General features: G+C 32.6%; 1 protein-coding gene across 1 annotated transcript in view; it reads right to left on the bottom strand.

Moving 5' to 3' along the window:
• Window positions 1-16,644, bottom strand: part of LOC123685655 (homeobox protein Nkx-2.1) — a 67,358-nt gene that overhangs the window by 49,419 nt on the left and 1,295 nt on the right. Inside the window, exons 2-3 of the mRNA XM_045625433.1 lie at window positions 9,970-10,242; window positions 7,030-7,235 (exon numbers count right to left, since the gene is read on the bottom strand). Coding sequence (XP_045481389.1) covers window positions 7,030-7,235; window positions 9,970-10,229 — 466 coding nt within the window. The 5' untranslated portion in view covers window positions 10,230-10,242. The remainder of the gene's footprint in view (window positions 1-7,029; window positions 7,236-9,969; window positions 10,243-16,644) is intronic.

The raw sequence follows: 16,644 nt of genomic DNA, 5'->3' as shown, positions 1-16,644 counted from the left end.
CGGTATTATTAGTTTTTTGTAATTATGAATGTTTATGATTACTATATTTAGACTGCCTGTAATTAAAAATGTTCGATTTATGTAACTTGTTAACAATAAAATTTGATTTGATTGATATGTCATTTTCAGAAAGCAAATTTTGTCCTCAACATGAACTATAAAATTCAGTATGAAGCGAGCGGAAATGAAAACATGGGCGCCCGCAGGAGGGGCCAGGGGGGGCTATGCCCCCCCCTGAGATTTTGATTGCCTCATTTTTCAGCACGACAACCCTCAATATTACTTTCTCAATCCAGAGGGCATGGAAAAAAAGGAAGTAATGGATTCTCAACAATTTTCCGGTTTTCTTTGTCAATCATGGACGCCTTATCTTTTTTCAATAATTTTCATTTTCCCCCTCCTGAGAAAAATTTCTGCGGGCGCCCATGAATGAAAACATATCAGTGATACGATATTTCACTCAATTCGCGAGTTTCTCCACAAAGAACGCCCTTCTCATGCCCCATAGTGAATCAACGTTTCATATTAACTCAAAATATATTGAAAAAAAAATACCTAAATACCTATATCAGAAATTCAGAAAACAAACTTCAAGCGCACCAAACGACATGAAACAACCGATGACACTAGTGACTAGGAGAACAAAAGTTGCCAAACTTTGGATTTCTGCAGGTTAATACAGAAAATAAAAGATATTCAGCTGATCATGAATTCGACTATGTATTGAAAAAAATATCGGATTCCAAATATTCAAATTTGAATATTTAATCGGAAATCACTCAAATAAATATATTTCATTCAATATAATATACATTCATAACGATATAGTGAAATTATGAATTTGAAAATATATCACAATCCGACAACATAATCTAACCATATTGGGGAAAAGTAAAAATTGCGTATACTCCCTCTATGTATGTTTAGTACTCTGCGATTTTTATGATTAAATAATGAAATACATACATGCATTGAATTCAGGTTTCAGATTCTTCTGCCAAGTTTCGTCTTAATAAAACGCTCGAATATTTCGGTTTTTCCTTTGATATGATTAAATAAAACAACCGGATGATGCAGATGCACCATCATTTCAAATTCGAATGCGCCCACGCCCAACTCTAGTTAATTTGATATAAAACATGAAAAATATTTTAATATATAATGAAATATGGTATGAATTATGAAATAATAAAACTTTTTGTTTCTTTAAAAGGATAAGTTGGGGTTGGTGAAATGGAATCGTTTCTCGTATATTTTGCATCACAATCTGAAAAATCAGCATTCTATAATCGCAGAATTGAAAAAAAAATCCAGAAGCCGCCCCAATTGGCAATAAAATTCGGCAACGTTTAGCAAAGCGAACGCCAACAAGCCTGATGAGTGCAGGTATTTTTTAGCGTCAATAAGTCGTAAACAGTGTAAACAGTAAACACTATGAGTGAATTGCGAGACATCTGGATATTTATTGATGACCGAAAAAAATATTATTCGGTATTTTGAATTTCTACAGTTGTGATTTTTGTTGATCAAGCTTCAAACGCCGTCCTTGAATTTTGCCGCCCTAGGCGACCCTGTGCTACGTGCTACGTGCCAAACAAACAACAAAACAATAGTTATTTTGCAAGAAAAGTTTCCTGGTCGTATTATTTCTCGAAGAGATCACAATTGGCCACCGAGATCTGGTGACTTAACGTCTTTAGAATTCTTTTTTTAGAAAATAAGGTCTATGCCAATGCTCCACAATAGATTCAAACTTATGATAAGGAATTGGTTATCGAGGGTATACAGTCTCAAATGTGCGAATTGTTCAGGAAAAATTTCATGGCAGCCATTTGGCTGCTATCGTTTGTGTTTTCCATCGAAAATGGAGAACCTTCCTCTTCACAATGGAATAAACATCAATTGATTTGCCTTAAAATATACTCGTTTTTTTTTTCAATATCAAAATGAAACCTCTCATTGGAAAACTTTTTATCTATACTGAGAAGGAGAAATAAGCAATTGGAAAGCACAGTGATCGATATAAATTCATATTTTAATATTAATAATAATAATTATCCCATAATTTCAAGTCGCTTATTGCATTATTTTTTAGTGTGAATTTAAAATACCTACAACAGAGCCGTATCTAGGTACTATTGCGCCTGTGACAATATATCTATTGGACGGCGCCCCCCATTTTCGATTTTTTCTTTCATCCATTATATTTTCTTATAGTAATTATTCTGTTCATAATAAAAATTCAGGGATTCCTTGTCAAAATATTTGGTGGGCCTTTTTTTGTGAAAAGTTTATAATTGTTTTTTTTATTACATTCATTTTATATTTGTACCAGTTCTCAATATGAATATTGTTTTGACATCTGCCTATTAGATACATTTGAAGTCGAAAATAATTCAAACCTCCACAATTCAGGCGTATTATCTGTTGATTTTTTTTTCTCAAAAACCGTGAATTTTAGCCAAAAATTACAAGAGACATTATTCGTTAAGAATGGAGCAATCTATCCAAAATTAATTTTCTTATTGTAAAATATGAATAAAGAAAAAGTTATTGTGGAACAAGTTTGAGGGGTGGCTTTTTCTATTCCTTGGAATCATAAAGGAACACCACCAATAATTTCTTTAAATGTCTTTTGTTTTGAAGAGAAAAATAAAAACAACTTTTTGTTTGACATCTTTGGGGAGTTATAATTAGCAGGAAGGGGCTGAAAAAAAATTTATATAGAAAACCCACCCTATTTTTTTTACAGGAAATCACCACCAAATTTTTTTCGCAACTATTCATAACCACCCTGTATATATTTACTTAATTTTATTGAAATCATTGAAATACACATTTTAAATACATATAAAGAGATAACTCCTGAAGAACTAAAAAACCGATCGTTATAAAATTGTAATAAAGAAAAGTAAACCGCACTTCACACAAAAATAAATGATACCGTTTGGCGAAGAAATACCAACAAGATTTTCAAAAAAAAAAATTAAGAATTCGGAAAGACGGAGAACGAAAATTCTTCCATAAAATGAACGAATAATTATTTTATTCTCTTTTGAAATCGACTTGGTAGTGAAAAATCGGACCCTTTTACGGTTTATGAGATTATTATCACTTTCAAGATCAGTACTTTTATTGCACTACAGGCTCGTCTTTGTCCATGTGCCATCTTTGATTTTTGCATTCGTCATCAGTATACACTTACCCGTTGTTTTCGGTTTTTGTATAGCCTGGTGCTCCAATATTTTTTTTTTTTATATTTTTGGGCGCCCCTACGAACCTTGCGCCCGTGTCAAGTGCCACCTTTGCCACGTTCTAGATACGGCACTGACCTACACAACTTCAAATTTAAAAAAAAAAAAAAAAAGTTACAAAATGGCGAATGCGTTGTTTAATTTTACCTTATTCGAAAAAGTTATTGAAACATGAGAAAATGGTCACAGCTGCGTCTAAAAAATTTGTTTTTAAAATCGATTCATTAATCGAAGGTATATCTAATTCAAGATTCATGAAACAAGAAATTTTATGTTGATCGCGAAATCAAATCCATAGAAAATTTGAAAAAATCTGCCCTTTATTTCCGTGACCATCAAAAGCAACAAATTTGATATCAAGATGTTGATATGAAGTTACAATTACAAGCTAATGCAATCATCAAAAGCTTAGAAAATTTAATCAGATTATCGAAAAAAGCCTAATATTTCATAAGTTAACAGATCCCACTGAGTTCAAATTTTGCAAGTAAATACAAAACGCAAATTTTGAATTTAAAGTCATATTATACTTAGTAAACAAATAGCTATTCCTGGAATGCTTTCAAACGAACCAATGAACGCTTATAAACATTTGTACTATACTCCCATCAGTTTTCGTGCAGAATACGGCAGAGAATTCCATTTCAACCCAACCCCCTCGGGGTATATTTGCACATCGGAACACAGAAATCCATCTAGACAATTTCAATAATTAATAAACCGAGTCGTTGTTCATTCGCCATTTTATCTGAAAGTAATTACATGATGTTGAATGTTTGCCTTCGGGCTTCCACTAGGCAGCTTGGTCGAGAGAGAGACAGTCCTGCTTTCCGCTACTGTATTGTCATTGGATTTCGAGTGTTCTGTAAACAGTTGGCTTCGGGTTATTTAAAGGGCACGTCAGCGTATATACCAGTTTTCTCCTAATAGTATTTCCCCATCTATGCTTTTATCGACGTACACGAACATTCGATGACGGTGCATATATTGATGGCCTGTCTAATCATCGGCCACTTTTCCTCTAGATATATATGAAATAAAATGGGGGAATCGAACGTTGGTTACGATATATTTCGGCTGAGATTTAGACTTTCAGCTCCAATAGTCCCTGAGAAGAATAATCAGTCGAACAAGCTATAAAAATTCCTCAAGACACGTCGATACTTTTGATAATTTTAATCCTACAATGATTTCACATTCTCACTGCGTCGAAATAATATCGAAGTTTTAATTGATTATCAATTCATTACGGCTTTCGACTAACTTTCCACGTAATATAATGTCGGATTCGTTAAACTATACCTATATTATCATTCTGCTTCCGCCTGAACTCAAGCGACGCAACGTGCCGCTCTGATTTTGTTGAGGTATCCGTTCAATTGTACACTGAGAGAAGTGTTTATTTGATATTATCGAAAATGCATTATAGTTAATAAATCATTTATTGGATATATGGACAAACAAATATTAGTTTCATGGAAATAAATAATTTATTTGAAATCCCACCAATAATCATCATTTATTATTACACTTCATTTATTTACGCATAACTTATATTAATTATGCTGAAGAAATATCCATTTGAAGGAAATAAATATAGCTGAGGTTAATATATCATTGAGTAATAATTAATAAACCTTATTTATATATATATCCATGCTGAATAAAAAAAAATATTTCAATTCAGTAATGGTTAACGTATTTCTTAGACAATTATTTTGATTGTTTCTATTATCCATTTGTTAGGTTCTGAGAAGAACCGTTTGCCAAATTAGGTAATTTTTTAGAGTTCATATTGAGGGTATCCGGGTTTGAATTTGAACCCTAGTCATCTTGATCGCATCTGTTTCCTCTAACCACTGTTCTGCTAACATCACTAATAACTAAGCAGGTACAAACGATCTCAACCCAAAATCCAGTGCATATGTGCTAAGCGGCGTTCAATAAGCCCATAGTAACACAGATTTTATGTTTAAAAAGGAAATTCAAATCGAAGGAAAAGTTCAAGGACAGATCCTTCAAGGAGATGCGCTTCTCTTTGAGGGATGTGTCCTAAAACTTATCCACAGATTGATCACTAGAATTATGTTAGTTTGTTAATTATTAATAAATCCTCTATTCTGAGTGAATAAATTATTGAATTCTTGTAAGAGTTTATTTATAAATAGCAAATGTTCGTTAACTATCAGTTGAAAATTTGTTGATAATGAATTTATATTATTTGTGGAGATAACGTAAGTTGATATAAATTATTTATAACCGAAATATATTAAATATCATCAAATACCTTGTAAACAAATATTTTATTCTCTATCAATAAACTTTTTTGAATGCATAATTTAACTATTAATGAATATATTAAATATAAATCTGCTGTAATAGTTGTAAATAACCTCCAAATAAGTGCTTCATTAATAAAATGTAATGTTATTTGTAATTGTAATTTTTCCATGTTTTTATAGGGATTCATCAAATCAAGTAGCTTGATATTTTAACCAACTACTTAACTTGAGATTTACAAATTACATACTTGACTTGATTTGAGATATTTATTGCTTGACACTATATCAAACTACTTGATATTACTTGAGCTTAGCACGAGTCGCATGGCATATATTTCGGCAAGCTCGTAAGCGCTTGGACAAAATAATCATCTTCAAAGGATAAATAAGTGAGTTTCACATCGATCGTTCGTTTAATCAAGGAATCGAGCAAATAAATTACTTGGCGTTGTGAAATAGACAAATTCTTCACTGAACTACGTGTTGACAGTTTTGAAAATATTCTAGAATGATGGAAAAGGCAAGAAAACTTGGTTAAAATGGTGAGAAGATTTTTTATCAACGCCATCATCTTCAGCTCCTGTTCAAGAGCTGCTCTGACTGTTACAAAAACCCGCAATAGATTAGGCAAAAATCTATAAAATTCCTCATGTGTCTAGAACCTGAATTGAAGATTATGTAATCAAACAGTGGTTTCCCAATAAAAAAAACTAAGTTTTTATATTTTATAATGTTCCATAGTGATTTTATTTTCATTTCCATTTTAAAATAGTTGATATTTTTGGGCTTATATACAATAAGTTTCATAAATAAAAGTGTTTTCGCAAGGCTCCTTCTCATTTCATCACTTTTTTAATGAGGTGCACAGTACACAATAAAACTGATAAGATTAAGTAGCTCGATATAATGTACTTGATTTTTTGAGTACTTGATAAATAATAATAATAATAATGATACTTGACTTGACATTGAAAAACTACTACTTGACTAGAACATAACTTTATTCCAAGACAAGCCGCTATTCATCTCTATCTCTATTCATTTTTATTCACCTGACATAAGTATTCGACAATTTATAATACTTGAATATTTGATAGTTCACTGTTAATGTGCTACCTAAATAAACGTACAATGCTCATTGTATATGGTTCTTGATTCGTTACCTCTTTGAATAATCATTTATTATATTCAGCATTAAAATTCTATATTGTGATTATTGTTCATACTAAGTTTCAAATTTATTTTTTTAGGGATTTTCACGCAGTTGCGCAATTATAACCGGGAATATTTTGTCTATAGCATGTGTTAACAAAATGACAATATTTGAGAGTTCTTTCAACCCCAAAATGCTCATATCACAAGAGGTTGAAACAATTAAACCCTTTAAATAATATTTTGCGTCCAAGATTTTTCAATGAAATCAAAAAAGATTATGTTCCTATAGGTATAATTGTTTATCCGAAAGTTTCTTAATTTTTATAGAAATGACTTACTTGCAAATCTGGGATCGGCCGCAGAAGTCTGGTACCATCCCGAGGAGTAGTGAGAGCCCAGCCCCAAATTTTCCGATACAGGGCAGTACTGGCCTCCGCCAAACTGCCCCATCACAGGGTAACCTCCGTTCATACTGCAACCACTTGAACTCAGAGCGCCACCACCGGCACCTGGAGAATTAATGCTACTGCCACTTGATGTCGATCTGAAAATTGAAAAAAATCACTCATTTATGTTACACTTTTCACAAGGTATAATCAAAATATAATGCAAAATCCAAGAGCACCAGGTATTTTTTTCAGTAACTCGACCAGAACAAAAAACACTAACGAAAACTGTCGGCCAATATCGATTATCAATTTTTATTGATCTTCTAAATCGCCTGTTTTTTTTGAGCTGCATGAGAAGTTTTGATGGTTGCTGTCTATAGTTTGACAGTTGAAAATGTCATACCTACTGTGTTGCCATTTTTGTTCAGTAAGAATTAGCCATTCATGAATAATTTAATTCCAGAACAACACTTCCACATTATGGAAATTTATTTTGAAGAAATTAATTTGTTCGCGACGTTCATAGCACTCCGTCCATTATACAGTCCATATAATCGGCCTAGTGGGCAAACAATTCGTAGATTTATTTATCGTTTTCTCGATTCAAAACCACCAACAAGACAAAGAAATCTGTGTACCGAAGAGAATATTGCTGCTATAGCGCGTAAATAAATGTAGATACGTCGCCGTTCTCAACTTGTTGGCCTTGGTCTTTCGTCTACGTGGAAAATTTTACATGGTGATCTTGGCTTACGTGCCAATAAAATATAGCTCGATAAGAATTAAGGCCAAATGATCATCGTTTACATCGCATTTTTGCTGGATTTGAAACTGGCCGAAGATGAGCATGTTACCGAAGAATATTGTTTACTCTGTTTAGTAATGAAGCTCATTTCTGGTAATTGGCTTCATCAATAAGCAAAATTGCCGTGTGTGGAGCACAGATAATAAGCAATCAACGAATCAAAATTACATCCATTAAAATTAACTATTTGGAGCGGTTTAGACGCTAGCGCCCTCATCGTCCTTATCTCTTTCTACTGGAGGAAAAAACTACGGTTACGGTGAATGGTATCATATCATGTCATGCTGACAGATTTTTTGTTCCCAAACATTAATCGGCTAAGCATCAACGACATTTGGTTCCATCAACACGGCGCAACAAGCCATACAGCGCGCTTAACCATCAATTTATTACAGAATCAATTTGGTGACAATTTAATTTCCAGAATAGTTAACTGGTCCCTCATTCATACGATTCAACGCCTCTTTCGATTACTTTTTATGGGACTTTGTTAAGCCATTGGTTTATGCCGACGAACCTGCAACTCTTGAGCATTAGAAGCCAAAATTCAAGCCATCATACGGGCAAACATAGTATTTGGAGACAGAAAAAATTATTTTTCTTCGATTGACAGCCAATATTGATTTTGCAGACACATATCAATAATCAAAATACTACTTTTCCTGCCTAGGCAGCGATGTGATAATTCTCAATGCGAATAAAATATTCGACGTTTTCTGATGACAAACAATATTTTCTCTAATTCTGTGGTTATTCCGTTCATTCTTCCACATCTTGTAGAACAAAATCGTGCGAGAATATATCAGAAACGCACAGTTTTCATGGTTATATTTTATTATTCTATGTTGGTACTCCGAACTTTCCGCCACGGCTTTATCTGTCAATTCATCAATTTGCCTTAAAGAAATCCGTTCTGCCAATCAACATTTTTCAATGCAAAAATCACTAAATTATATTTATGGAAATATTTCATTAATTTCAATGAAAATGCAATGAATTAGAGAAAATAATGTATAATACTCGTACAGAAGGCTCATTCTACCACTCGTTCATTCCAAAACTCGCCACTTCGTGGCTCGTTTTTGAATTTTGAACTCGTGGAAGAATACCAATGCCTTCTGCACTTGTATTATAAATAACTATTTTGACTCCTTCCTTATTTCTGGAGCAGTAAGTACTTCTAAGTGGCTATCACTGTTCATAATTTAAATATATCCGATATTTTTTCGAAAAAGACTATCAACTATTTCATAAGTTGTCAAACTATGAATATCATGGCTATACATTTCTTTAGCAACCAACCATTGCAACAATTGAGATTTCTATCAAATTTCGGTTTAATTTTTCACTACAGCAAAAATAAAAGATTGTAGGAATTGTAATAATTTGCAAATTCAATATCCTACATATATCATTATAAACAATCGAAGAAAAAATTATATGTTTAACTAGGCAGCAAAGTAGATTGACTGCCTTGGCTGAATTCCTAGCCTCGCTACGCTCGGCCATGAACTATCAGCCGCGGCAGTAAAACAAATAACTATTTTTTGTTAAAGTCAGAAATATTTAAATTGTATCAGCCTTTCTCAACAATAAAAATTGTTCAAAATGTCCCTCTTCGGCTTGTATACGCAAGTCTTGCATCGTTGAACTGAATATTCTGTTACTCGGAGGATCAGATTTGAGTCGATTCTTATTTGGTTTGCTGCATTTTAAATTCTTGTTGTTGATGAGATGTGATTTCAACATGATAAACAAGCTGCTTCATGTCTCCATAAAAAAATCTACCGAATTGAACGGTGAACGAGGTCACCATGGAATTTGTCAGCCTTGACCTGTCCATTTCTTCAGTAAATTTTCATCTGACCCAGCAGCTAATTGTCTCCTACTGTGTGGAGGAGCACCATCGTACTGATACCACATATTTCCAACAATTTTGGGGTGTAGGTCACCAAGAAGGTTGTGGCCCAATCTTGAAGATGACTATGAATAGTGCCGAATTTTCAAGAAAAAATGCGTTTTTGCTTATTGGGCCCGGGACTTATGAAGTGTTATCTAAATCTAGATCAAAGTAGGTATCGTACCTATAAGGCGACGGAGGATTCGTAGCCAACTCCAACTTTCTATAACTTTCTTCGATGGGACTTAAGATATCTGTGACACTGAAAGGAGTCGAATGGTGTAGCTGTTGCAGATGGCTCAGGACCTGGTGACTTCCCTGATGATGGTGTTTGGGACTGAGGCTCATCGCCAACTCGACGCCATTGAGCTCGGGCAGGAGGCCGTGCAGGTCGGTACGGTCCGGCGTTGCTACGGGACCTTCCCCGTAGCCACCTGCAGACATGGACTCCAGGGCCCTGCAACGAACAGAAAATGATGACGCTACGTGCCACACAAGCCGAGAGTAATACAAGATGTTCCACCATTGACGCGACACTCTTTTACGGTTAAGCGCCGAATTTTTCGAATCTTCTTTCAATTTTCAACATAGTATAGGATAAATGCACTGGTTATCCGACCGGCACTGGTTCTCGACCATTCCGTGATTTGAAATAAAATGATAATAAAAATATATCATGTAGTGCAAAATATTTTCGCGGTACGTCTTCTCGACCATTCTACCCTTCCAAGATAGTTTGCATAGTAGGGGTATAGGTCAAAGTTTTCGCGCTAAAAATCAGTTTATAATCGCCTATCATAGAAACAGGTTCTTTCTCGTCCTCTCTTAGAAAAGTGCTTTGTGATATATGACCAGAAAATAGTAATTATTTCTTATTTTAAATGAATTATGTGTGTATATTTTGTTCCATATCAACTATAAGATATATTTTTGAGTGTACTCCAATCAAGAAGCAAATAAATGTATATTTTTTTGTTCAATATTCGGCGGTCGCGAACTGGTATTGGAAAATTTGTATCTTTTATTTATCGACCAAAATGGTCGAGAACCAATATGTTACTTCAATAATTGTTTATTTCAACCGATATATTTCTGTAGGATCATTTTCGTTTTTTTTCGATACCCTGATTCATTTATATATCTACTTTCTGAATATTAGTTTGCGACCACCGAATTAACGTTGAAACACTTATTTCTATCCTTTATATATTCGCGGTCGAGAACCAATTTGATTGTACTTAATTCTCGACCACTGGTGGTCGGTGTTTTATATTTTATTTACTCATTAGTTTCTAAATAAATATTAAGGGCAAAATAACCAAATAATGCTGTATGAGTTGCTATTTTGAAAAATTTATAGAAAGTGGAAACTTTTGCAAAATTATTTTTTAATTTTTTTAATAGTGTTTCTTACTTGATTACCTCATCTGAAACCCATCTGACTGATAGGTAGTGATGTCGATGGTACGGTACAAAAGTAAGTACTAATCACTCATCTCGCTCTAAAGTTTTTTATAAAATTTTTAAGTGGAGTGGCCACTATTATTAGTGGTCGAAAACTAACACAAAAATGGTCGAGAACTCTGCGGCGTGGTCGAGATTCGAGAACCGAAGGTTATTGAGATTTTCTATATGTTTTCACATTTCAGAGGTTAAATGCGGAAAGAACGCTTAAATTTTAAGAATCGATGAACACCAACACCATTAAAATTTGATAAGTTTATGTGTGAAAAAATCGTGCTCGAAATCGATGATTCTGTTAACTGGTCGAGAACCAGTGCATTTACCCTATACAGGGTGTACCAAAAAAGTGTAAGTGACCTAACATATGTGTTTTTTATTGAATTTCCAGATTGCAAGGAATAAATGAACCCATCAAGTTTGTTCGAAGTTTATTATGCTTGAAACTTAAGTTGAAACAATTTTTGAAATATTTCGATTTTTCATAAATTGAATGTTCTTCGGAAAAAATAATAATTTATTTAAATGAGATTTTGAAAGTGAATACCTACTGGATTAACGGTGGTAGGCAAGTACTGACTGTTCGATAATCATTGAGAAATCTACTGGGTGTTTAAAATTACACGAAACGTTAATATTGTTTAATTGTTAATTATTATTCTTCTAAATTTTATTTTCTCATTTCGTAGATAATAAAATTTGGTACCTAATGAAAATATAAAATACAGGGTATGCCATCTGGAATAAGACGAATTAGGAATTTATCAAGCCAAATAGCTTAACATTCTAACCAACTACTTGACTTGAGAATCAAGCTCGTGAAAAATCACAAACTTGAGCTTGACTTGATTTTAGATATTTATTGCTTGACTTGATATCAAGCTACTTGATATTACTTGAGATTCTTATGCACGCGTCGCACGGCTTATATTTCTGCAATATCGTGCGCGCTTGAACTAAATAAAGGGATTCCTGAAATATTAGCCAGTGTGACTTTATTAGTAGATAGTTTTCTCGCATTTCCATAAATCTATTGGTAGATTTTGGTAGTTTGAGAAATATCTTTCCAAACTTGGCCAAAATGGCAAAGGATTTTTCATCAACGCCAGCATCTTCAGCTTCTGTTGAAAAACAATTTTCCAGAGCTAAAGTTACAAAAACCCGCAATAGGTTAGGATGGAAAATTATGAAATCAAACAAAGCCTGGAGGTTTCTAAATAAAGGAACTAAATTTTTTATTTTTTTTTATTTTGTTATGATTTATAGTGATTTAATTCAAGTTTCTATTTCCAAAAAGTAAATATTTTTGGTTCTTTTATACCATGAGTTTAATAAATGAAAGTGTTTTTTGCAAGATTCCTTCTCATTTCATCATTTTTTCATTGATGTGACACTACACAATAAAACTGCTAAAAATCAAGTAACTTGATATGATTCAAGTACTGATAAATAAATACTTCACTGGAGATTGAAAAACTACTACTTGACTTGAAATTAAGTCAAGCTCAAGCCAAGTAGCTTGAAAATCAAGCCAAGCCGTGAATCCCTAAACAGTAGATTCTTGGCGTCAAAAGAAACTCTTTTTCCCTTAATTTTTTTTGCGATTTTCCCTAGATGAAAGAATATCGCCATTTTTAATTCTTATAATGAGCTATGCCACTTCTGGAAACCTTCACACTGAAGTTTTTCCAAGCATAAGCGATACCATTTTAATCTTGGAAATGAGCTACTATATTAGAAAAACCAATTACAAAAAAAAAAACAATTTTTTTCCGATATATATTGAAAATTCTTCCCAGGTCCGGCGTTAGGGGTGAAACAGTGAAGCGACTTTTCCAGGCGCCTCTTTTCGATGGGCGACAATTTAGCCCAGTTTGTGGCCATCCTTTCATATTTCTGAAAAAATATAATCTTGATTCTTAAAAACAACATGAGGTTGGTCCCCTTTGCTGCGTTTGTCAACGTTCCCTGCAATAAAAATTTTCAAACCGTCTTTACTAAGCCGGTCTGTTCAATAAATGACACATGGCAACCCAACCAATATAAGCAGCATTGCCTATTACCCTAATTCAATGAGGGATGGAATGTACTTCAGAAAGACGAAAAACAACACTTCGAATTACGTGGACATTGTTTACACATTCAACATATGAAAAATTCCTACGATCCTGAATTCGAAACTAGTTACTGATAAATGCTAAATGTTTTCAGCGGAACATATGTTTTTAATCCCATTTAGTTTTCGAAGCTTTGCATGCCTAACCGCCCTTTGTATCTTGTGGTGTGATAGGTAATGTTTCATCGATACATTTGATCGATTGTGAATGTGAGAATCAGATATATCACTTATGCATTGTTCATCGGCGTTGAAGATATCCAGGAATTTATTGTAGGTAAAAACGTCCGAAAAAAAATAAACCAAGTGGAAACGACTTTAGAAAGGAAACGATTAGCAAAATGGCTAGAGAAATCAAAAATGGGAAGTATCATCGAGGCTGGTGATGTTTTTTGTTGAGGGGTTTTCTATTGATACTTTTTCAGCAGGGGCGCAAAAAAATTCTTTGCTTCAGCAGCCAAAATTGCTCGCGCCGACCCTGATTCTTCCTATGATTCATATTTAATTTTCGACAATAATGAGGAATTCAGCGTATAACCACCAAAACGCCCATATTACCTAGCTCTGATATTTATCTGCAATCGGTAGTTACCCATTCATCTTTTATTTATAAATAAAAAATAAATAATATTTATCAAAATACGTTTGAACTTCGAATGTTGACAAACACAGAACACATCAGTAGAACACTATGATTCCGAATAAAAATCCCGTGTTTCAGTTCTCAGCTTTCAGACATGACAATAACATCAAATATTCATTATGTAGGTCTTTTAAACAAAGTTACATTCAGCTAAAGTACCATTTTTTTTTAACATTTTTTTTCCGCGGGTGATGTTCCAATTGAAAATAAGAGGTAGGTTAGAAATACAAGTTAGGCAGATACACTGATTATCTCAAAATATATACAGAGTGAGTATTGTACTTGTACATTTATTTCAACAGTAGATTCCTAAGGTCAAAAGAAACACTTTTCTCCTCTACCATTTTTTCAGATTCGGATCGATTAAAAAAATACAGGCTGTTTAAAATCCATAAAAAAAATGTTTTCAGTTATATCTCTCATCAAATGATTCAAATGAATTTTTTTTTAGTTATATCTTTCAAATGATTCAATTTTTTTTTTAATAATATGATGAATTTTTCCGAACATGAATTTCCATCCAAATCTTTCAGTTTCTTCATTGTGATCATTGCATTTCATAAAAATGTAGGTAGGTAAGGTACCCATTATAGAACCAATTTAATCAAAAGTGGAGTCTAACTTCAATTTTTTGGGAAGGACCTAGTACTCAATTGAAAATAATAAAATAATAAAATGGTTTATTCTGTAAGCTACAGGGTATAAACATATAATCACAGAGGAATTGTCCTACATTATTATGATTATGTATGAAAATTCAATATTTTGTTGTTTTTTTTTTTTAATTAGATTATGTTTATTTAATATAAACAAGCTCGTGTATAACATAACCTTGAAACTCAACTGTGTAAATATCTCCGAGCACAGATAGATAGAGTTAGCTCATAATATGAAGCTAATTTCCCTTATGGTTGGAAAAACTTTGATGTGAAGGTTCCATAGGAAGCATAGCTCATTATGAAAATTTAAATTGGCTATATCTTTTCATCTTGGCCGAATTGGAAAAAATGGTAAAGGAAAAAAGTGTTCCTTCCGACATCAAGAATTTACAATAAGTACAAGTAAAAGGCTCACCCCGTATACCTACGTACTTCAAAAATGCACAAATTGAATACTATAGGTATTAGGAGTAGGACTAGACAGTAAAAAATGTAGTATTCAATGTCATTCAGCCCATAGATAGATATCTATTTTCTTTTCATAATTTTAAAATCATATACGTCTTAGTTTCTTAGTATCTATTCATTTAAGTATGATATTATTCTTCAATTTTTAATCTTGAAAATTAATAGCTGAAGTTAGGAGGATCAATGCGATATAAAAGCCACTGATTTATGTACCGCCAAATTCGATTTAAGAATTACCTATCTCTTTGAGTTCCCGAAAGAACTGTGAACGTCAGGCAGACGAATTTTTTTATTGTATTTTTCTATTCTACTTATATATTTTTAAGGTTAACTGAAAAAAAAATGATTTAATTAATTAAAGAAAATATAGGTAAGTAATGAATTTGGTATAGGTAGTCACTTTTTCAATGTATCAAATAACGAGTTCAATAATAATTTCCAGGGAATAACTTATTTTATTTCTACGTTTTTTGCATACTCATATAAGTAGGTAGGTATGTCTATAATTGCCCTATGGAACTGATACTAAGAGAAAAACTATTAAAAACTTATGAATTTAGGAAATTTCATAGAAACAATTTTCAACGCCAACTTGCTAGAAAACAATAAACTTTTGAATTTTATAACAAAGATCTCTTTTTTAATTTGAGAAATTACTTGAATCGAATTTATGAGTTATGTCGTTAAAATAGAGATCTTCATATAAAATACATATTTTACTATATTAATAAAATAATCTTTCGACTAATTCATAAAAAAAGATTATATTAGATATTATTTTTTTGCTAAATATTTTTTGGATGAATTTCAACCCCTCTTTCAGAATCTGTGAAAATCTGCTATACAACTCTGAACACTCACTCTGAATATATAGGTTATCTTGATAATTTATATTTTGCAAAATCGTTTCAGAAATTTATATAACAGTCTCATAACGACAGAACTTGATAAAATAGGGTGGAAGTAAACATAAAAAAGGTGATCATAAAATCCCACAAAACACGAGGAGAACAATCTTACCACTACAAATAACTGTGAACTTCAGGCGGACGTATTTTTTTATCGTAATTTTCTATTCTACCTATTTGAGATTAACTGAAGAAAATTAAAGATAATATAAATAGGTAATGAATTTGGTGTAGGCACTCTTTTTGATGTATCAAATAACGAGTTCAATAATATTAATTTTCAGGGAATAACTTATTTTATTTCTACGATTTTTGCATACTCATATAAATAGGTATGACTATTATTGCCATATGGCACTAATACTAATAGAAAAACTATTGAAAACAACAAATTTCAACTGCAAATTGCTAGAAAACAATAAACTTTTAAATTCTATAAGAAGGATCCCTTTTTTAATTTGAGAAATTACCTACTTGATTCGAATTTATGAGTCATGTCATTAAAATAGAAAGATCTCCATATAAAATACATATATTTATATGAATAAAATAATCTTTCGAGTAACGCATAAAAACAAAGATAATAATAGGTAGGTATTATTTT

Source organism: Harmonia axyridis, chromosome 1 (genome assembly GCF_914767665.1).
Source record: "Harmonia axyridis chromosome 1, icHarAxyr1.1, whole genome shotgun sequence".
Lineage (NCBI taxonomy): Eukaryota > Metazoa > Arthropoda > Insecta > Coleoptera > Coccinellidae > Harmonia > Harmonia axyridis.
Note: the sequence above shows the minus strand (reverse complement) of the source record. Positions and strands in the feature narration are given on the sequence as shown.